Source organism: Nycticebus coucang, chromosome 5 (genome assembly GCF_027406575.1).
Source record: "Nycticebus coucang isolate mNycCou1 chromosome 5, mNycCou1.pri, whole genome shotgun sequence".
Lineage (NCBI taxonomy): Eukaryota > Metazoa > Chordata > Mammalia > Primates > Lorisidae > Nycticebus > Nycticebus coucang.
The window spans coordinates 141,262,476-141,285,929 of record NC_069784.1 but is presented as its reverse complement, the minus strand read 5'-3'; the positions used below and the strand labels follow the sequence as shown (position 1 = coordinate 141,285,929).

The 23,454-nt window shown below is 51.0% G+C and overlaps 1 protein-coding gene across 2 annotated transcripts in view; it reads left to right on the top strand.

Annotated features, from left to right (window-relative positions):
- The window catches only part of THBS2 (thrombospondin 2), a 31,352-nt gene extending 19,313 nt beyond the window's left edge, over positions 1-12,039 (top strand). The window contains exons 14-22 of one of the 2 annotated variants that reach the window (XM_053591951.1): positions 951-1,058; positions 1,789-1,948; positions 3,236-3,354; positions 3,936-4,170; positions 5,593-5,820; positions 6,209-6,480; positions 6,990-7,087; positions 8,209-8,348; positions 9,945-12,039. In XM_053591951.1, the coding sequence (XP_053447926.1) occupies positions 951-1,058; positions 1,789-1,948; positions 3,236-3,354; positions 3,936-4,170; positions 5,593-5,820; positions 6,209-6,480; positions 6,990-7,087; positions 8,209-8,348; positions 9,945-9,952 (1,368 nt within the window). In that variant the 3' untranslated portion in view covers positions 9,953-12,039. Of the gene's footprint in view, positions 1-950; positions 1,148-1,788; positions 1,949-3,235; positions 3,355-3,935; positions 4,171-5,592; positions 5,821-6,208; positions 6,481-6,989; positions 7,088-8,208; positions 8,349-9,944 lie in introns of those variants that run through there. The other variant, XM_053591952.1, reaches the window with a different exon arrangement.
- The last annotated feature ends 11,415 nt before the right edge of the window (positions 12,040-23,454 follow it).

Genomic DNA, 23,454 nt, shown 5'->3' with positions numbered 1-23,454 from the left:
ATTTTTCTGTCAGTCGCTCTTGATTAAAAATGGCAAATAGTGGCTGACATGAGGGTGGAGAGAGTGGCTTTGAGAGAGGAGAGGCGTGGACCCATGCATATCCTCCCAGGTCCTGGTGTAGGTGCAGCCAAGTCTGTCACTGTGAGGCCGTCTTGTCAGTTTTTTATTTTTGTGAAATTCCAGGCAGGAATTTAATTACTTAAAAAATATCACGTTCTGGGCGGTGCCTGTGGCTCAGCGGGTAGGGCGCCGGTCCCATATGCCGGAGGTGGCAGGTTCAAACCCGGCACCGGCCAAATTAAAAAAAAAAAAAAAAAAAAAAAAAAAAAAAAATATCACGTTCTATTTCTAAGTTCATGCGGGTAGTCCAAGAGGACAAAAGGATTTAGAGTGAGATTTGGTTGCCCCACACCTGTCTGTTTACTGGCCAGTGCACAGGTGCAGGGTCATCCCTTGGCCGGGCACCCCCCAGGGTCTGTGTCCCCCACAGAAGCCAAGTGCCTCCTCTGCCCCCTCACTGCAAAGGCCTGAACTAGCGGATACCGTCCACTCCTGAGCTGCAGTTTCTGAACAGATCACACACATCTTCACTGGACGCCTTGCTTTCAGCTCATGAGAGTCAAGAGTTCACAGGCTTTGCCTGTGTGATCTGTGGCTGGTGTCTGCAGGAGCAGGGGCCGCTGACCCCGTGTCCTGCCATGCATCTCCCAGAGCAGGGGCCGCTGACCCCGTGTCCTGCCATGTACTGTCTCAGAGTCGAGCTCCTTTCTCCCTTCTCATTCCTGCAGGTGTTCAGCAGCTTCTCTGGAGTTCTGGGCTCAGAACACGAGTTTCTTTTGTCTCGAGCACTAGAAGTTGGAGACATAATCTCCTCTCACCGACATTACTAAAAGCAGTGGGGGTTTTTTTCCAGGGTGACTTTATCATTATTATTCTGCCTCTAATTATAGGATAACTGTCCCCATCTGCCCAATTCTGGGCAAGAAGATTTTGACAAGGATGGAATTGGTGATGCCTGTGATGATGACGATGACAACGATGGTGTGACCGACGAGAAGGTAGGACGGCTCAGGCCACTGGACCACCTGTCCTGGACCTCAGGAGAGGCAGGAAGGAGAGCGCGCTCTGTACCGAGCTGTGTGCACAGGTCAGGGCCACGACCTTGCGGTGTCTGTGCTCCTGTAATTCCCTGTCTCTGACAGAGCTGATCCCTCACCAGTGTGGACCACCCGGCTGCGCGGAGTGGCGAAGGTGCTCTGAGAAAACACCTTTAGGGCTTCCCTTTTCCTTTTCCCACACAGAGAGTGGCTTATCCACGTCCCTCCTTGGGACACACTGCCAATGGGCAAAGCTAACACAGCAGTGCCCTGTTCTTGCTTTTTGGGCAATATTTAAAATACTACAATTTTCTGAGACAAGTGCTTTAAACACAGATGATTTAATGTGTTGGTAGAAAAAACAACATTGGCAAGAACAGATCACCTGGGTCTTTGCTCACCGCGCCTTTACCTCCAATTCTCATGAGCTCTTTGGCTCCACTCAATTATTCCTTTGCTTATTCGACATTTAAATATCTGTCTTCCCATTGAGCATGTGGCATGTCATCTTTGCCTTTGAAAATTTCTGAACTTTTAGTAAAAGACAGGTGCATAAAGGATCACAGAATGATCTGACGTGGAGAAAGTGCTGGGTGGGCTACGAGGCCCATCAGTGGATGAGTCAGCGCCAGTCCCTCCTTGGGGACGCGTCCTGTGGTGCTTCTGACCCTCTTTCTCCTTTGTCCTCTAGGACAACTGCCAGTTGCTCTTCAACCCCCGCCAGTTTGACTATGACAAGGACGAGGTGGGTGACCGCTGTGACAACTGCCCCTATGTGCACAACCCCGCACAGATTGACACTGACAGCAACGGCGAGGGGGACGCCTGCTCCGTGGACATTGATGGTGACGGTCAGCTCCTCCGCGGTCTGGCGGGGTCACGGTTTACTCTGGATCCTTTTGATTTTTAGCTCGGTGCTGTCTTTGCAGTTTTTGGCCAAGGTTGGGTTTGAACCTGCCACCTCCGGCATATGGAGCCGGCACCGCCCTCGGTGCTGTCTTTAGGATGAGGTGACCCCAAAGTTGTGCCCCTCAGGGTCTGTCCTCCTGCTGCCCGGTCTCGGCCCCAACTCCACGTGTCTCTGGCCCCAGTGTGGGCCCTATGCCCTTCCTGGGCCTTTCACAAGGGCCTTCTCCAAGGCACATCCTCCATTCAAAAGCTCCAGAAGCTGGCCCTCCTGTCACACTGCTCCTCAGGGCTGAGGTTCTGTCCTCTCTGGGGACAACCCCTGGGCCTTATTCTAGTCACCACCGAAAAGCCCTCAGCAGGGCTCTGGTGTCCCCTCAGGCACAGCTCCGGGTCAGTACTTTATTAGAGATGCTGGTGGCCTCAGGGAACGACCCTGGGACCCACAGTGTTAACATCGCTGCTGGATCATTCCCCGCCTTAGGGTGTGAGAGGCCAGGGCGTGTGTCCATGGATCCAGCAGCAGCTCAGGCTGGACTCATGTCCAGGAGCAGCCTCCGGCCTGCCTCCCTCTGACTGGCACTGTCCCAAGCCCTACGCCAGCCTCAACCTTCTTTGTCAAGCCGAGCCACCTTCTGCCTCGTGGTGTATTTCTTCCTACACTTTCTTCAGGCTGGGTCAGCGTTGCTGAGATGTGGACCCAGGTCTCGATTATAGCGCCTTTCCTTTTTTGGGTCCTTCTCCTCACCTTGACCCTGCTGTGTGGCACCCACCCCCCAATCACCCTCCACTGGTCAAGGCAAGGCTGTGTCCCGACGAGTGACGCTCTGCTGTGTCACCCGTGCCTGTCACTGACGGTGTCATTGGCTGTCACTAATGCGTATTTCCTCATGTCCTCATGACTCCAGTGTCAATGGAGTCCATGTTCTATGGTCAGACTTCTTGAAAGAAGGCGTCACACCCTGGAAGCACCCCCTGGGTACTCTCGGCGACTGCACATTTGGGCTGCACTCACTGTGAGGCTTGCCCAGAGATCTCCAAGGCCTGGCTCTACTCTAAGCTAAGGGAAATACACCATATTCTTCTAGGAATCCAGTAATCTTTAAATTTTACCATGTTCTTAGATTTTCAAAATTACGGTGGGAAAGCTCGGCTGTGAGCTGTTTGACACGAGGGGCAGAGTAACGTGCTGTCTCCAGACTCATTCCTGGTTCTTCCCCTGAACCCCACAGACGTCTTCAACGAGAGGGACAACTGCCCCTATGTCTACAACACGGATCAGAGGGACACTGATGGCGACGGTGTGGGGGACCACTGCGACAACTGCCCCCTGGTGCACAACCCTGACCAGGTGAGCGGTGCCCACGCCCTGGTCAGTGACCCGCCGTGCGTGTTTGCGTGGCTCCGTGAGTGCTGCTGAGACAGCCCACAGGGGGCTTCCGGTCATTTCAGTTGGAAATGTCCCTGGGCACCACAGTAAACCCAGTTCCTGGATCTCAGGTGCCTCCACCTCCCTTCATGATGAGAGGTCGTGGCCCATACAGTTCTCTGCACCTTCCCTGAGTCAGACCCAGGGTGGCCTTCCTGGCCAGGTCTGCCTTTGGGGAGGGCGAGGAGGACAGAGCACAGCTGGCCCGCGGAGCACGTTGTCGCAAATGGTGCGACAGAGACTTGAGCATGTGGTGGTTAAATCCTTCTGTGCGAGGATTCCAACGGCTCTGTCCCGGGAAGGGAGTCCCTGCACAGGGGGGTGCAAGGGGAGATTGCAGGTTCTGCCCAGCATGCAGCAGAGATGTGGTCGCCATCGCCACTCCTCCACCACCACTCGGGCCCACGCTGAGCCATCAGCGTTGACAGTCCCTGCCCACAGGGCCCTCTCTGTGGGGTCACAGCAGTGCCCCTAAGCTGTCTCCCTCATGCCTGACCTCACAGACCGATGTGGACAATGACCTCGTCGGAGACCAGTGTGACAACAATGAGGACATCGATGATGACGGTCACCAGAACAACCAGGACAACTGCCCCTACATCTCCAATGCCAACCAGGCTGACCATGACAGTGACGGCAAGGGTGACGCCTGTGACCCTGACGACGACAATGATGGGATTCCAGACGACAGGGACAATTGCCGGCTTGTCTTTAACCCCGACCAAGAGGACTCGGATGGTAGGTGCCTGGTCTCCACGACCAAGAGGACTCGGATGGTAGGTGCCTGGTCTCCACACCCGGATCTCTGGACAGCTGCTGCGGCCAGCCCTGTGCAGTGCGGTGTCCATGCCAGAAAATGCTCTCAAGTCTCCCATGGAGAAAAGCGTTTTCGGTGGACGTCTGGGGATTGGGTCCTTGGGACCTCAGTTCTTTCTGCCTGGCTGATGGCAGTTCTGGCTGTGCTCAAGCTCGTGGGAAGGCGACCTGTGCCGAGTCAGTGGCTCAGTGTCTAGCTTCCCGGGGTTTGGTGATCTCTTAGGAGACAATTCCCATGTAAACGCAGGTGGGTCAAGGCTTCAGCTGTGAGGCCAGTGAGGGGATGGGGGCAGAACAGAGGATGTGGTGGGCGTCTGGCGTGGGAGGGAGAGGGCCACTCTGCCTGTCTGTGTGAGTGCATGGTCCACAGCAGCTCGGATCCTGAGAAGCAGCCCACCCAGGACGCAGTGTGCCCTCCACCCACATCACCTTGTGTCACCTGAGGTGCCCTGCTGGCCCTGGAGGGGGGATCCCGGCAGATCCAGGAGCCCTTAGGAGGCCTGTCCTTAAGGCGCAGAGACACGGAGTCCCACGATGCCTGAGCAGCTGTCCTAGCGGGAGGGAGGGTTTCCCCTCCAGGACGGGCTGACCGGCAGTAGAGCAGCCAGGCTGGCAAGTTAAGGTGCCACACCGTGATGGCGCCTCCTTGTAGCGCTGGGTGTGAGAGAGCTGAAAACTGGTTAGAACCTTGAGATCTTTAGTGGGACTTGCTGTCTTTTTCTCCTTCTTAAACAAGAGGCCATTAAATAGGCTGATTTAGCAAACTGTGAGCTGTTGGTACCGACTGCACAGGCAGACCCGTGAATGCCGTGGTCCATCTCTGCCCTGACCCGCACCCCTCCCCCACGCACCCTCCCACGACCCCACTGAGAAATCTGCAAGAAGATTCTAGACAAGGGAAGTCCTCATCTCCTGAGGAAAATCCATCCTGTTTGAAATGCCAGCTAGATTACAAAAGGCAGGTTGAGGGTGATGACAGACATTCAGGGAACTGTCCCCAGGAAGAGTTAGACGGGCAGCATGGTGTCACCGGGAAGTCATTGCTGCTGAACCCCAGTTCGGGGGCCGAGCACAGGGAGACACGGCTCCGGTGGGGATTCTTGTGGGGACTCTACTGCTCTGTCCTTTGCAGCAGTGTTACCGCAAGAATGTTCTGAAGCGTGTGGAGACCCCCGGGCTTTTAACATTTTAGGGATCACAGGGCACAGTCCTGTGGTCTGGGCAGCCCACAGAGCAGTGACCTTCAGGTTTCTCAGGAAATTATGTCTTTGAGGTTCCCAGATGGAGGAGAGCAAGTGGGGACACCGCCTTTGCCTCAGTTTTTTGTTTGCTCTGTGTAAACAGGTGACGGGAGGGGTGATATCTGTAAAGATGACTTTGACAATGACAACGTCCCAGACATTGATGATGTGTGCCCTGAAAATAATGCCATCAGTGAGACCGACTTCAGGAACTTCCAGATGGTTCCCTTGGATCCAAAGGGGACCACCCAGATTGACCCCAACTGGGTCATTCGTCACCAGGGCAAGGAGCTGGTTCAGACGGCCAACTCGGACCCTGGCATTGCTGTAGGTGAGCCTCTGAGACCCCACAGTGCTGCCAGGTGGGGGGGCTGGGGCAAGCACTGCCGGGGACATGGGCACTGTCTGAGATCAGGGTGGGTGTGAGCGACTTTCCTGGCAGCCCTGCCCTGTCACAGCGTTTGACACAATCTGAACTTGCAGTGAGACATTTTATTTTGTACACTCATTCTATAAAATGTCACATCATGCAGTAAAAACTCTGCCCTGACTCTGAGTGGGCTCTAAGCAGACCCTTCAGCTTCACTGCTCTCGCAGTGAACGGTCTGGACTGGGTCAGGAGGAGAGACGGCCCAGCCTCACCCTGCTGCCAGGACCTGGGCCCAGCCCAGGAGCCCCCTGCAGGCGTTCCTGACGCAGTGCTGTGACTTTGCACCCAGGATTCGATGAGTTTGGGTCCGTGGACTTCAGCGGCACCTTCTACGTCAACACCGACCGGGATGATGACTACGCAGGCTTCGTCTTCGGCTACCAGTCCAGCAGCCGCTTCTACGTGGTGATGTGGAAGCAGGTGACACAGACCTACTGGGAAGACCAGCCCACACGGGCCTACGGCTACTCCGGCGTGTCCCTCAAGGTAGTCAACTCCACCACCGGGACGGGCGAGCACCTGAGGAACGCGCTTTGGCACACGGGCAACACGGAGGGCCAGGTGAGGAGCTGCTACCTCCGCCCGTGTGCTGCACTTCCCTGCGGGTCGGGGTCACTTTTGTTTTCAATGGTTTCAATTCAAATCACTCATTCTAATAATCCCACGCTGAGTGTCTACTTTATTAAAGATGCCGTGCCTGGTGCTTTCAAAAACACAGCTGGTAGTCCTTCTGCAAACTAAAACGTGCCCACAGTCTCTAGAGATGGGGATGAGTGTCAGAGGTCAGAGTGTTTTGCTCAAGGTCCTGTGCCCAGGAAGCAGCAGACCCCGAAATGGCTCTGGGAACCTGAGTGCAGTGCTGGCCCTCAGGCCGGGCCACACTGCTCCTGCGGATGGACACTGACCCACAGCAGAGGTCGTCACTGTGAATGCAGCAAAAGGAAAAGGGGTTGGACTTGAGGCTGAAGGATCAGTTTGCAAAGCTGTGTCTCAGATCACCTCCTCGTGTTCTGACACGGAGGTGTGAACCGGGGTGCTGCCGTCCTTAAGAGCTGTGTGCTTTCCCCCAGGTGCGAACCTTGTGGCATGACCCCAAGAACATCGGCTGGAAGGACTACACGGCCTACAGGTGGCACCTGACCCACAGGCCCAAGACCGGCTACATCAGGTGAGGCCAGAAGCCTTGTGATGGCAAGTTTGCGCATTAGTAAGCAAATAACCCACAGTGAATTCCATTTTTTTATGTTTCCTCTGGATTCTTCAGCTTTAAATATTTTCTATTTTGTATCTGTGTCTCTATTATAAATTATTTTTTAAAAGGAAAGCCAAAAAGAAAAAAAATAAGATGAGGCTTATAAAAATAACTTGCAGGATGATAGGCATCTTTTCTCCTGTGAAGACCCTCAGCATGCGATGGAGCATGCGAGGGAGATAGCTGTGTTTCTGCAAAGTTAGCACGTGCTTCATTTGGAGAATGGGTTCATGTTTATTTTTGATTTGTGATTGGCTGAATTTAAAACACATATTTGAATACAACTTTTACAAATACCAGTTCAGCAGCATTTTACACCCTTGGCTTAGCAATTGAGAGTTTTTGTTTTGTTTTGGTTTTGCAAAGTTAACAAGAACCAAGGTCTGGCTGGAGTCTCACAGGGGCTGGGCATGTGCTCAGCTAGTGAATTGACTGGTGGGTGGTGGGAGGGTGGGTGAGCGGCTGCGAGGTTTCCAGGGCATCTCCTCTCTTCACTTGTGGACACATTAGCATATCCTGGCCTCTCTGTCCATGCTGCCCAGGGCCTAGAGGGAGCATCTTGGCCTCCCTGCCCAGGGCCTGGAGGGAGCATCCCAGCCTTCCTGCTCAGGATGTGGAGGGAGAATCCCAGCCTCCCTGCCCAGGATGTGGAGGGCAGAACTGTCCAGGCCCATGTTTGGTTTCCGCAGTGAGAAGGGCCTACTGCTGCCCCCAGGCAGTGAGAGAGTCCCTGGTTCCCCCTGAGAGTGACTAGGAGATGCTTCTTGGGCAACCAAGACATTCTTCGGCTTGTAAAGAGGAGACCACTCTAAAGCTCTTGCTGGGGTCTCTGAGTGGGCACAGGCAGGGTGGCAGAGGCAGTGCTCTGGGCTGGTGCATGCTGCACAGCTAGCAGCCAGAGCTTAGGAGGGAAGCAGGTGCCACCCAGGCAGTGGTGTGGGCTCCCTTGTGTCCATGGCCGGGAGTTGGGCTCTGGCCTCTGCTGGGGGCCTCCCAGGGTTCATTGCTTTCTCTTTCCTTTTCAAAAACCATTTTAGGGTCTTAGTGCATGAAGGGAAGCAGGTCATGGCGGACTCAGGACCACTGTATGACCAGACCTATGCAGGCGGGCGGCTGGGGCTGTTTGTCTTCTCCCAGGAAATGGTCTATTTCTCCGACCTCAAGTACGAGTGCAGAGGTGAGTTTTGACCAGGGCCTTGAGATGGGGCGGGAGCACAGGTCACTTCTCACAGAAGCTGAGCCTCCACAGTGAACCTGCCCAGGGCCTGGGGCTGGGAAGGGAGCGCAGGTCCCCCTGCCTCTCACAGAAGCTGAGCCTCCACAGTGAACCTGCCCACAGCCTGGCGCTGGGAGGGAGCGCAGGTCCCCCCTCCTCTCACAGAAGCTGAGCCTCCACAGTGAACCTGCCCAGGGCCTGGGGCTGGGAGGGAGCGCAGGTCCCCCTGCCTCTCACAGAAGCTAAGCCTCCACAGTGAACCTGCCCAGGGCCTGGGGCTGGGAGGGAGCGCAGGTCCCCCTGCCTCTCACAGAAGCTAAGCCTCCACAGTGAACCTGCCCAGGGCCTGGGGCTGGGCGGGAGCGCAGGTCCCCCTGCCTCTCACAGAAGCTGAGCCTCCACAGTGAACCTGCCCAGGGCCTGGGGCTGGGAAGGGAGCGTAGGTCCCCCTGCCTCTCACAGAAGCTGAGCCTCCACAGTGAACCTGCCCACAGCCTGGGGCTGGGAGGGAGCGCAGGTCCCCCTGCCTCTCACAGAAGCCTCCACAGTGAACCTGCCCACAGCCTGGGGCTGGGAGGGAGCGCAGGTCCCCCTGCCTCTCACAGAAGCTGAGCCTCCACAGTGAACCTGCCCAGGGCCTGGGGCTGGGCGGGAGTGCAGGTCGCCTCTCACAGAAGCCTCCACAGTGAACCTGCAGAGCACAGCACAGGTGCTGCTGTCCCTAGTCCCTAGCAGATGCTCTGTTTGGTCAGCCTGGGTTGTTTGTTCTTTGTTCTAAGCTGTTTTGGACACCTTTGGCAGGACAGAGGCGTTCTGATTATTCACAGGCCCCATGGTTCTATATCCTATACCTTTCTACATTTTCTATGCCCGCTGGCTCCTGGGGGCATTTTAGATCACTACCTCACTGAAAATTGAAGGAGGAGGGAAGAAATGAAGGAAGGGGGGAGGAAAGGTCCTTCGCAGCCACGTCTCTGGAGTGGCTTTGAGCCCAAGTATTGTGGAGCTAGGATGGACCTTGAGTCCCCTGTGGTCTAATGCCACCTGTTCAGGTGGACACGGAAACAGTCCCCTTCTGTAGATGAGGTAAGTAAGGCTTAGAAGGACTTCTCAAAACTCACACATGAAGTACAGAGATGAAGGGAAGACAAGAACCTTTATTTCTTTGCTTGCTTCTGGTGAAGTTTTCTTTTCCTTACGTTAGCTTGGCTTTTGAGACATTGCATGCTTCCATCTGTCCGTCCATCCATCCATCTACTCTCCTGTCCACCTGTCCCTTCATGCTGACATCCATCTGTCCACTCCTCGTCCTTTCATCTGTCCATTCATCTATCCACACATCCATGTATCCATCCATTCAGTCTTCGAACTGTCCATCTATCCTTCCTTCCAACCATATTTCTTTCCTTCCTTCCTTCCAGCCATAAGTCCATCTATTCATCCATATATATTGTAAATGTCATTTTTAATTAACATGATGGTATTTTATGTTATAGGTAAAACAAAACCCACAGTCCAGTCATCCTAATTATGTTTATTTTATTTTATTATTTCTAGATGTCTAAATAAGATTTGCTGCACTTGCAGTAGAGCCCTCCACGTGCCACGGTAGCTGACCCCTCGGCTCGCGGTGGCCCTGCAGCTCCCCTCTCTTTAGCAGTCCCTCCTGCTGCTTGGCCTGAGCTCTGATGGTCCTTCTCCTATCATCAACCCAACCCAAATGCCTTCAGAAGACACACCCGATGGACACCTAACCCATCATAGGAAACCAATTTGATATGTGTGACTTTGTATGGAGTGACAGTTGGGCATACCATCACATTGCTTTTTCTTGTTTGTTTAAAAAGAATGACGTTTACATATAAAATGTAATTACTTCTTGTATTTATGTGTATATGGAGTTGAAGGGAATATTGTGCATAAGCCGTTAACATAAATTAAGCATAAAAAATAATGCTAAGCTACTTTCAGTGCTCAGAGCTGTCACTGTTCTGGCGTTAGACGCTCTGCAGAACACACAGGTCAGGTATGCTGGTCAGATGTGAAGAAGTGTCACCTCGAAGGTGAGGACATTCCACAGTGCAGAAGAGGTCAGAGGGTAGCAGGCATGTGAGACAGTGGCCTGGCAGCAAATAATGTGACACTTTAATTAATTAGTTAGAACATAGAAAATAATTTATAAAATAAACAAATACCCTTGCCCCATTCTCTTGCCCCTCAATGAAAGCCCTCGCATTTTGCAGAGAGGCAGTTTTTATGAAAGAATGAACATCCTTGCAAAATGGATGTCATGTGGCCCCTCATGTGGGTTTGGCAAAACTTAGTTTAAGTCACAGTTCCACAGAGCAAAGTGCCTGCTGGATTCCAAGTTCTGGTTTCCTAGCTCCAGTTGGCTGGTCGGGCACAGGGACAGCGCCTGGCCAGGGTTGCTGGGCTTTGCCTTCGGCTCTCTGGTGCTTTGTGAGTGTCCCCCATCCTGATCTCTGCTTCTAGAGAGTGGAGAAATAGGCCCACAAGCAGGAAATGCACTTTGGCACCTCATCAGTATTCAAGGCTTTGGACATTTGTGGAAAAGATAATTTGGTAACATATTTCATTAAGGTTCCAGTTATAAATGTTCTGTTAATATTTATTAAATGAGTACAGGATGCATCTCCATTCACCATTAACTTATTTTCAATATGCAGGTAACATGTCTGTAGCGTAATTTCTAGAATAAACACATACCAAGTATATAATTATACAAAGACGCAGTTACAGCACCCCGCCTGCCCATCCCACTTGTAAGGCTTCATAGTGTTCTGTTGTCATGGTTCAGCATGCTGTAAAATGCAGTAGAATAAATAAATAATAATGAAGAGTAGATACTGGAGCCCTAATATATAATGTTGCCAGTGATTTTGATTCAATATTTTTACTGTTATCTATCTGCTGTATATTGAATTATTTTTGTTTGAATGCTGAAGTAAAATCAGCATGTAGACTTCCCAGACATACCTAGTAGTCAGTAATACAGGAATATACGCATACTGATTTGCTTTCTGCTCTACGTTGCATAGTCTTTCTGCAGGAACAGTAGCTCAGCCTATTCCACATAATGGGCTTCATGAGGGACATGGACTCCTGGGGAGAGTCTCCTTTTCCTGTGAGAATGGATCGCATGTCTGTATTAAATAGGGAGGATCCATAGCTTCTGTCTTAAGTTACACATTTCATTTTGATAAAATTATCTTTCTTTTGAGGTTGATTTTCCTTTTGGTTTTGGTTTGTTGCACTTTCTTTACTTTTTTTGTGTGGAACTGTATTCCCAAGACCAGCAAAGAGTTGGGAGACTTCATTAAATGTACCAGCTGTTACGAAGGTGTACGTTTCCGCGTAAGTATTGTTGGGTCAAACCACACGATGCTGTGGGAATGATGATGTGAATATTTAGAATGTAAGATATTTTTTTGTAAGTTATTTATGGTTTTTAAAACAAATTTCTCATATAGGTTAATGAAACTTCATGTGTTTTGCCAAAGACTGTAAATATTTATTTATTTGTTCACATGGTCAAAATTTCACCACTGAAACCCTGCATTTAGCTAGAGCCTCATTTTTATACTTTAAAGGTTAATAACAGGCAATAAATTGTAAAAAGGTTTTCTACGAATGAATCTCTCTCCCTTTTTTAAAAAAGGATTAGCAGGTTTCTGCTGGGGGGAAAGGGAGACAGGTCAAAGCAGGCAGCACTCACTGTCTGCCTCCTGTGCTGCAGAGGAGGCTGTGGCCGTGGGTGCCCCTCTGCACACTCAGGCTCAGGTGCAGCTGGGGGCCTCATGGAGAAGCAGCTCCATGCGTCATGGGTCTCTGTTACCCCCCCTCCCCATCCCTGATGCCAGGGCTGTGTGAGATGCGACCTTTGCAAGCTCTCTCTCCCGCTCTTCTGACTGTCAGACACAAGGGCAGAATTTTGCAGTGGATTTGGCAAACACAATTGAAATGACTCAGAAAAAAGTGACACATGGGGACCCCTCTCCCTGAGAGGGGCTGTGCCCTCCCTGGACTTACCTGTGTTGAGCCAGCAGGAAGGACCAGGCTGAGCTGAGGATGGACAGGTGTAGGGTCATGGCCTCAGCCTCACCTTGGCATGGGGGTGTGTGGCGGGGAGGTCAGGGTGTCCAGACCTACAGCAAGTCCCACTGTCTGAGTGGGTTTCTGGGTATTGGAGGAGTCAAACGTGGGAGAGAGACAAAGACAGGGAGAGAGAGGAGACAGAGCCAGAGCCAGAGAGAGGGAGAGAAACACTTGACGGCAGGGCGCTGGTGTGGGTGGGTGGCTCACGCTGCGACAGGAAGACCTGGCGGTGTCAGGCTATGAACTAGGCCTGGCTTTGACAGTGTTGGGGGCGGAGAGGATTTTGCTTCATCAATATGAACATGAAAGAAAAGCTGGTCCTGCGTGTGTAAATGAGAAGTTAGAAGCAAAGCGACAAGGAAGTGAGTCTGGCTGGATGAAGGGCAGGTGTCAAGGGAGCTTACTGGGCATTTTCCTCATGAGCAATTCAGTCCACGTGATGTGTCTAACAGGACACTCTGGAGTCAGCATCACAGAGAAATGCGTTTCTGACACTGTCATCCGTGGGAACGTGGGGGTTTCTGGCAGACTGTTACCTGCCCCGCCAGCGGCCCTCGTCACATGGAACTGACCTCTCCAAGGACTGACCTGTGGGGACTTGGGGACCTGATCCTGAAACGAGGTGTTCTTGGGATCTCGTGATCTGAATGTAAGGACCGTCTTTCTGCTCCTTCTGTTTTTCCTTCGCTTATAGGCTCTGACAAACTACGTAAAACCGTCATCTGTCCCCTGAGGCCAGAAAATTTGGCTGTGAGAGGGTGGTGGAGTCACAGGCACACTTGTCCTCGGGGTGCACACGGCTTGGCTGTGGCTGTGAGTCACAGGGTGGAAGAACACCACACCCTTGTTCTCAAGTGGACTGCGGGGGTTCCTTCCATGGTTTCTGTAGGTTTTGAAACCTCAGGTAGGTTTTGGCGGATTAGTCTGAGTTTTTCACTGAGAGACGTTCCGGGGAGCAGAGTGGTACACAGGCCTGGAGGGACACTGGTGTGGGCTGGCCCGGTGCTGCCACGCCACAGCACCATATTGGAATCCTCAGGTTTATTCTGCTAAGGCCCTTGGTGCTGGACATTGGGGTGGATCCTGCTGGCTTTGCACAAAGTCCCCACCCTGCTGTCCCAGAGGAAGAGCTGAAACAACCTGGGTGACTATGCCCCTGCCTTGCCAAGGGAAGTGCATTTAACAGAGCAAGTGGTCCGGGAGAGAGCAGCTCCTGCCAACTCTTTTGGGGACATAAGCTCTGTGGTGCCCCCGGCCGCTGTGCCAGCCCTACAAGTGTCCCCAGCTCATCCCCCTGCACGACTGGGGGTAGCCAGCTCTGCCTCCGCCTGGGCCCCTCCTGCTTCACACAAGTCCCTGAGGCTGGGAGAGCACTGAGCCCCCTGGCCGTCACTTGCTTGGCCGCCTTACAGGTGCCTGGCCATTCCTGGTAGTGGCAGCAGGGCCCTGTCATTCACAGACCTCATGGGGACCACTTTAGTTCACAACTCTCGGCCACAATGACACTTGAAATCTTTCACCATGTTTCAGACAATTTTTTTTTTTTTTTGCCCTATCATAGCTTTTTCACCCCAAACACACAAAACGGATTACATGAAGCTACGCTTTGACACACAGTCTGGCTTCAGTCCGAGGATGGCACCTGGTGCAGTTTTAACTAAGTACCTCGTGTGGACAGAGCCAGGACGGCCACTTTGTGGGGTTCACACACGGGCTGGGTGAGGTGGCTCCCGGCAATGTCCTCTGCCATCCGCCCCATCTCTACCCTGGTTCTTCATGTTCAAGGGGCAGTCTGACCGCAGGTGACGCTCAGCCTCCACAGGCTGATTCCAGAAAAAGTGGTTTAGAAAGAGGAAAAAAGTATGAGTACAATAAAACTCAAGGGCACTTCCTTTTATGTAGTTCTTATTCATGTTAATATTTATATGAATTTGTTTTCTTTTTTGGTGGATTTACAATTCTATCTGTGAAAATTGCTTAGTGATCCTGAGTTGGGACAGAATTCTATATGTTCACATGATTTTTTTCCCATTTAAAAAAGTCACTGTTTTTCTTTTAATTTGGCTTTAGAAAAAATGACAGTTGTTATATAAAAGATATGTAATCCATGTATTTACACCTTGAATATTGAACACTGGATGTTACATACGCATGCTCACACAAGCGCAGTAACACTAGCCTGGTGAACGCTGAGCCCTCGTCCCTCTCTAGTCTTATCATTTTTCTGGAATAAAAAACATCACTTTGTACACTTTGAATATAGGTACTTTTTATTTGACAATTATGCCTCAATAATGCTGAAAACCAGAGGCTAACCAGAGCTGAGCCAACCACGAGCAGCCACAGGGCCTCCCTGCAGCCCCGAGGAGTGGCCGTCTCATATGGACCGTCCAGTCCCACCTGCTCCTATTGGGGGTGACACTGACGTGAAAGGAAGAAGGACAAAGGCCTCAGGGCTTCCATGTCTGGTGTTAGCTTTGCCACGCCGGCCACACAAGTAGTTTATATTCACCAAAACTGACTTCTCTCATCTCTGAATGGGACAACATCATTTGCCTCCCTAAGTTTTCGTGAGACACACTAAGATGATGCATTTAAGGGGTGTGTGGTGTAGAGGCACTTAGCAATTGTGGCTTCTTTTCCCTCCAATCTGCTTGGGGGCAGAGGAGGAGCAGAAGGAGCCAGACTAGTGGCCAGAGTGCAGGTGGTTACCGGATCTGCCTTTGGTTTTGACAGACGTGCTAGAGAAATAGCCAAGGAGAGAACTCTAGGTTTGGGGTTTCTCCATTTGACACGTTAGGAGGAACATTCCCTGATCTCTCTGAGATTTTCATGGCATTGTCTCTACTTTGGAATTCCTACAAGCACCAGTGTCAAGGACTAAAGGCGTTGACTTTGTCCCACATGTACAGAGCTTCTGGCCCTGCCCTGCCAGGCCCCCTGTGACTCTCCATGGCAGGTTAGGTGTACGTGTGTCTGTTTTCCTGGGAGTGATTTTACTGCTTTCATTGTTTCTCAAAGGGGTTCATGATCTTAATATGTGGAAACACTATTTTATTGGACAAGATGTTTCTTGAAATACTATAGTACTTAATGTGTGTGCACGTGTGTGCCTGTGTATATGCAACTGTGTGCATGTATGTGTGCCTGGGTGTGCACGCATGTGTACATGTCTGCCTGTATGTATATGTGTGTGCATGTGCATATGTATGCATTATGTCTATGTATGTGCATGCGTGTGCCTATGTGCATATGTGTGCACTATGTCTATGAAGGTGCCTGTGTGTATGTGCCTGTGTGTACATGTATGTGCATGTGTGTGCATGTGTGTGCACTATGTCTATGAATGTGCCTGTGTCTATGTGCCTGTGTGTGCATGTATGTGCATGTGTGTGCCTACTGCATGTCTTTAATGCGTGATGGCCCAGTCCCCAGCCCTGGGGTAGACGGTTTTTGCACACGACGTAACGTCATGCAGGTGTCTGTATACTGGTTGTTTTCATGCTGCTACTTATTAATGGACAGAACTGACGTGTAGCCTTTTATATTATAACCTCTTTATAACAGAACTTCTGTCACACTGCCAGCAGGAGTAACAGTGGCCCAGGGGGTTGGAACGGTGAAGGAGGGCCTTCCAGACTCTGCAGGGCTCAGGCCCTTTCCCCACGCCGTGTGAGGGTACAGACCAGCCGTGAGAATCCACCCAGCGTGAACAAGAGGTGGGGTGGTCAAGGCCTGCACCACCAACATAAGCTCCTTCACACCGTTACTGCCCCATAACTCTGGGCTGAGTCCACCTCTGTGCTGACACAAAGAAGGAATGTGTGTGACATATCAGGGGAGAACAGGAAGCTACGGTCATTGCAGCCCCTACAGGCACGGTACAAGGGTCCAATGCACAGGCAGCTCCACACTCCCGCTGTGACTTTCCTGTGATGGGGCACACCTCTGGTGCTCTGCCCAGCAGAGCAGACCCGGGTGCTCACGTCCTGGCTCCCAGCAGTTCTGCTCCCATAGTGGGCAGTTCCCGACCAAGAGCTCTGAGTGGACACTTCAGTGACACGATCCGGTTCTGACAGTACCCGCCGACCTCTAAGTTGTGTTTCTGCCACTTTTATTCAAAAGTGCCAGAATCTAAGTCCTCTAACTGAGTAGGACCTTTTGAGAGGTTCACTATTTTAAGTTCAAACAGCGTTTCACAGGATGCACTGAGAGTCCCCGCAGAGCATAGAATCTGCTTTTGGAAAGATACCTGTGGTCGGGAAGGAGGCCCTGCAGTGTGTACTGAGGGGCATTGCCCCAGCTGAATCCCAGCTGCAGGAACCGTGGCTCAGCGGAGGTCGCCTGCCCTTCCTCCAGGCTCGGTCTTTTCTCTCTCCTTTCCTCACGCCCAGCTGCAGCCCCAAACCCTGAGCGCTTCTCCGTCGTCTTTGTGGTACACAGACATCAGGAACTGTGTCTAACACAGATTTGACTAATGCTGAGAAAATGAGCTTCAAGAACTTGTGCAAAACTGAGGGAAACTTGGCACAAGATTCTGGAGCTTCCTGAGCTCCTGCCGCCCCTCCCACTGTGCTGGGCTCCTCTGAGTCCTCCGGGCTCCTCTCTCCATTGCAGGAGCCTCCTCCCAGGTATGCGGGGGCACCTCTGTGCTCACAGACGTCTGCAGGACAGCTGCCCCTAGATGGGCCAGGGGACAGACCTCTTCACCCCATGCTTCTTTCTGCAGAGAAGACAACAAAGGGGAGAACAGAGGCCCCGAGGTGTGAGCGGTGGCACAGGGACCGCCCAGCGCAGATGCTGAGCACCGGGAACCCAGGAGCACGGGGTGGGGTGGCTGGGCAGCATCTGCTCTTAGCAGCTCAGCTATGAAGGCAAGGCAGAGTGAGTTCTGGGGAAGGCGGGTGATGTGGGAGGACAGCGCAGGAAGGAGCAGAAAGCAGGCGGAGAAACACTCCTCCGGCTCAGAAGGCCAAGGGCCCAGCTATGGGGTCAGGATTTGGGGAAAATGAAGATGCCACCTTCTGAAATCGAGGATGAGCCGAGAGCCCATGCTGAGGGGCGGAGAGAACTTGTTGAAATTAAGAGGAAAGCACTAGAAGGACACCCCAGATGCACCACTGGGAAGCTAAGTCAGCACGCCCTGTATGCGCCTTCCCGCGGGGTAGAGGCCACTGCGGCCCTGGTGTCCATCATCTCCTCGTAGAGTTACACAGGAAGGCGGCCGGGCCTCAGGAAAAGAACAGGGCAAAGGGGGCTCCAGGCTGGGTCCTCGGTCAGGAACCTGATCCCGGAGGCCACCAGAATAACAGGCGTAGGGTCTCCTTGTCTTCTGGGTATTCCCTCCCCAACCTCCTATTAGGTTACAGTAAAACAATGAAAAGGAAAAGTGCTCTCAAGGCACGCCCAGACCCAATAGACTGTATTTGAAACACAACTCAACAGAGACAGAAGAATTGTCTTGACACCTATTTTCTCACTTAATTCTAACAATGAATGAGCTGGTCTAGGTATGGACTGGTGTTTGCCCTCTGTCTCTCAGGCTGGCTATTTTATAACTTTTTCTTACCAAAAAAGTCTTCCATGCATGATCAGAAGCTATTATCCTTTGTAAAAGGAAAGCACTGCTTAGTCTTGAGAGCCTCCGTGTTTGGACACAGGCTCTGGACCTGTCACTTGCCAGCTGTGTGGTCCTGGCTAACAATGGGTTTTCTCAACTGATGGGCGGGGCAGACCCAGGCAGGTTCATTCCTGGAGGCCACGGACACTGACCGTGGTTAACTCGCTCTTCCTTCCCTCACCACGTCCCTTCTGAACACACCACATCCCACACGGACTAGTGTCAAGGCCCAGGTTTTAGAGACCCGACCTAATTTTTCTGTGTTCAGAATGAAACTTTTTTTTTTTATTGCTTTTAGATCTATTTCAGTTGTAGCTATTTTTGTGTAGCTTATTTTGGATTCAGATTTCCCTTATACAGTTTAATAAACTATAAATTTTACACATTTAACTAACACTAAGTTGGGCAGTACTTTTTCAATAATATTTTGTATATTTTGTTAGTTTTTAAATGGAAGCGATCTTCAACATTTTAAATCCAGAATTCTTACTCAAGAAAAGCTCCAAACCTAGAAATAGGTATTACATTTCTTGCCAAAACATTTTTTTGAAAAATCTGAGCAAATCACTTGTGGTTCTCTTAATGGCTAGTAAGACTGTACCTAGCTCTTACTTGACTATGGTAATGGAAAGTTTAAACATTTACCTTAAATAAAGACTGTGAATTTTCTTAGACACTAAGATTCTAACTTTCCCAGAAAAGCTTAGTAAGCGATGACTCAAGGCAGGAACAGTCAGAGTCTGGGCTGTGAGGCCTGGGGTTGCACACAGGCTCCCCACAGCACTCCCAACACCTGTCGGGTTCTGCTGGGGTCAGTGGGAGAGAAGTCCTCAAGGGCAGGGCTGGCAGGCAGGAAGCTGTGGTCAGGACTAGCACCCAGCCAGTGGTCCAGTGGGCTTTGGACAGAACTGAAACATCCCTTGGGCTCCAGGCCCAGTGTGTGCCCGGTGTCCTGAAGAAGCTGCCTCGTGAGCGTGGGGGCTTGAGCAGCGTGAGGGAACCCCACAGGGGAGAAGCCACTCGTGTGGTTGTGGAAAACCTTCTGACCTCAAATAATGAACCAAAACACATGAACACAGTCAGTGGGCCACTTAGCCACATTTACCTGCCCAGGGGCCCGCATGTGGCAGTGAGGAAGCAGAGGCCCTGCACGGAGAAGGGGCTGTGAAAGGAACAGGGAAAACCTGGGGGTCATGGATTGGAACTTTCTCTAGAGAATCGTTTGGGGCACAGCTCCCAGCACCTGGAAACTGCAGCATCTGATGACTGTGGGAAGAGCCTGCAGCAAGGTGATGAAGGACTCTGATGGGCCCAGCGTGTCCCACAAAGTCACTGCTATGTCTGCTCTGCCCAGGAAGAGCAGAGCGTAGGCCGAGGTGCTGGGCACCAGACACGTTTGATCCCCTTTGACGACACTTTGGCTATTCCTCAGCCAGGGACAGCACCAGCTGCCAGCTCTCGGCCCCTACAGCCCATCTGCACCCGGCCCAGGTGCGGCCTCCCCGGAGCTGGTGTCCTGACGACCCACTCTGCGTCTGGGCAGCTGCATCGGGCTGGGGAGGCACAGGCTCCCTCTGACCCACAGCTGGTGAGATTTCCTCAACAGCCAACACACGGGTTACTGGTTTCCCTTCTATTCTTCCTGGGAAGAGGACAGCTTCCAAAACCAGAGCTGGGACTGGAAACCACATCTGCTGATTCCTGGTGCTCCTCTTGTAACAACAAAAATCCTCTGATGAAAAGTAGACAAGCATCAATATATGACACAGAACAAATATCAGACACAAGTCAAAATGCTTGAATTTTCATTTCTTCATTTCTTGTTTTGATTTTTTTTTTTTTTGTAGAGACAGAGTCTCTGTTTATCACCCTCGGTAGAGTGTTGTGGCATCACAGCTCTCAGCAACCTCCAGCTCTTGGGCTTAGGCGATTCTCTTGCCTCAGCCTCCTGAGTAGCTGGGACTACAGACATGCGCCACAACGCCCAGCTATTTTTTTGTTGCAGTTCGGCCGGGGCTGGGTTTGAAACCGCTACCCTCAGTGTATGAGGCCGGCGCCCTACTCACTGAGCCACAGGCACCGCCCTCTTTATGTTTTGAATATCTCGACTTCTTCTATCTAAACTTTTGTTTCTGGCTGGACAGGGTGACTCAGGCCTGTAATCCCAACCCTCTCAGAGACCAAGGGGGAAGAACTGCTTGAACTCAGGAGTTCAAGACCAGACTGAGCAAGAGCCCAGTCTACTAAAAATAGAAAAATTAGCCAGGTGCTGTTATGGGTGCCTGTAGTCCCAGCTACTTAGGAGGCTGAATTAGGAGGATCACTTGGGCCCAGGATTTTGAGGTTGCCGTGAGATATGATGCCACAGCACTCTAGCCAGGGTGACAGAGTGGGACTCTGTCACAAAAATAAAATAAATTGTTGTTTCTGTATATTTGCTACATTTGCTAAATAGGTGTAAATTCTATTACATTAAACTGTCTTTCTTTCTATTTTCCTGAAAAAAAAAAAGTAAATGTTAGGTAGCAAAATACTTTTGTTTGCTTTTGGTCTCAAATATGCTGTACGTTCTTTCAGATAACAGTAAATTTAGCATCACATATGGATGTTTTTACAGGTCATTTGAGATTTAATTAAATGTTGTTTTCCTTTCATATATGCTATGTTTTGGAATAAAAAAGAATGTCTATAAAATATCTGTAGGCTAAAATATTTTCTGGATAAGGATGCAGCATTTACTGATATAAACTGTTTCCTTATCCCCTGTAAACACAGGTAAGCACACACACATTTACCTACACATTAGCAGAAAACAGAATCTACACAGAATTTCTGAAATCCTCAGTGCAAGTCTATAAACTAGATGTGTATCTGGAATCCAGGTAAAGCAAGGAATAGACCAATATGCCTCTACGTTTTGAAGGACCCAATCACATGAGTAAATGGGAAGGAAAACGAGTCACACATTTCTAAGAGCTGCAGAGTGACCAACTAGTGTGTGGAGAGGTGGTGTCTACAAACACCAGCTGTCGGAACCAAGAACCAGTCTTTGGTCCCTTAAAGACTCTCCACACATGTGCAAGGACCCGTGACAAAGAAGACTCCTGACCTTTCTTAGAAGACTTGCTCTTGTACAATAAATGGGACAGCTAATATTCATATTTTGATAAATTAAAAATTCCTTCCCCATTTCCTCTGCAATTTCCTGTAGAGGTAAATTATACAAAATGTGAGCCACACATCAAAGAATGTTGGAAAGAATGGATTGTGCCAAAGCAAAACTCACGCCGAAGCAGTGTGCATGTCTCTGGATATCTGCACGTGTCACAGTTTTTATTCTTATAACAATTATGCACTAACAGTTACAGATATCATTGGTACAAAAATTATGTTTATAATTTATACATCCATATCACTTACCATTGTTTTTCAGGATGGAACGAGAATGTACTAAAATGAACTGTTTCGTCCCTGGGGACCAGGGAGAGGGACTTGCATTTTTCAGCTTAGTTTTCTATAAGCAAAATTCGTCTAACAATTTTAAGGCTATTTTGATTCAACAATTGCGTCCAATACTTACTACATTGTGCTGAAGGCGCCTGTGTGGGGGTTGGTCCTTTAGTACAAAGAAACCAAAGAACCAGACCCTGATCTGATCCCCGTTCCCTGGTCCAGCGATCCTTGGTTGACGGGATGGTGCTGATGGGACAGTGCTGTGTGAGTGCTGGGGGCTGTTTAATCATGATAGTAAGAAATTTAAAAAGTGTTTTAGTCCCCAAAGCCCACTTCTGAATGGATTTTTCTGGAAGGTAGGATGTGAATCTTGGGCTGGAGTCACCCTCACCATCCACTGTGTCCACCAGGAAGCCAGCTGGAGAATCAGCTGCTGCCCTGGCGGGTGGGGCCTGGGTCCCTGCCCTGCTCAAGCGCTCTTCTCGTCCTTCCTCTCCAGCCTCCCAGCATGTGAGTGCAGTGCCTGTGTCAGCCCAGAGTGAGCAGGCGGCATGCCGGGCAACCCAGCCCTCCTTCCTCTCCAGCCTCCCAGCATGTGAGTGCAGTGCCTGTGTCAGCCCAGAGTGAGCAGGCGGCATGCTGGGCGACCCAGCCCTCTTGGATAAACAGCGGTGGGCAGGGTGCCACCTGCCCAGGGTGCTACCTGGGGAAAATGTCCTGGCATGGGCAGCAGTCCCATGTCCATGGAAGTCCAGCAGGCAGGGCCAGTCAGCTGCAGCCTCCATGGTGCAAGTCTAGGAAGTGCATGGGGCTGAGGACAGGGAACAGGGCTCTGGGACTTGGCCGGGACTCTTGGGGACTGGACCCGCAGGCTGAGTGGGCTTCTCGGAACCTTTGTTTTGGCAACACAGAGACAGAACTGTTGAAAATGAGGTGTGGCAGGGAGCTCAGAGTGGGCATGTCCCTCACAGAGGAATTGTTGACACTTTTGATGGAATATTTAATCCAACATCTGAAGAAGGCAGCAAAGGAGCTATGGAGTCTCCTAACTGGTCAGTGCAGGGTCTCAGGGACCTGGGGGCTGGTTTTTCCATCTGGAGCTGCCAGAGGAAGTTGGGAAAAGCTCCTTTAGGGCTCCAGCAGCTGGCACGGCTGTGCGCCCATCCTGCCTTGGAAGCTGTCTCTGTCGAATGATACCCCAGAACCATCAATCCTGAGGGCGTGAAAACCACTCAAGCAATTTCTTCAGAGTAATGTGAAGGGCTAGTGTCTACCCTTCACGAGATCCTATCCCACTTCCAAGGAGCTTTTGCCTTTCAGGTGGTATTTGCTCAGGAGAAACAGCATTTTAGGGCTAAGAAAGGCAGGGTAGAGAATGGGATCAAAGGGAGATTCCAGCTTCCCTCTGAGTCTCTATGAAACTGTCCTTCACAAGCTCCCTGTGAATCTCCAGAACCTTTTTAGGAAAATAAAATTAATGCTCAAAATATATGCATAAAATCAAAACATACATTAATCAGAAGTCATTCGTGAAGCACAGATGAACCTTTTTGCCCCAGGCACGTGCTCCAGAAAGCGGGGTGCACCAGTGGAAAGCGAGGTGTCTCCGAAAGGCAGCCTCCTCTTGGACAGCTGGCTCTCCTTTAAGGAGGAAGATCTCTCAGAACTGAAACCTTCCTGGTACTAATGGGGAGGGTAAGATAAAGGCGCTGGATGTAGAAAACTGTAAACCCTAAATTTGGCTCATCGCAGGAGACTGTGGTGCTGTGTAGAAAGCTCACTGAAGGGGCGGCGCCTGTGGCTCAAAGGAGTAAGGGTGCCGGCCCCATATACTGGAGGTGGTGGGTTCAAACCCGGCCACAGCAAAAAAAAAAGAAA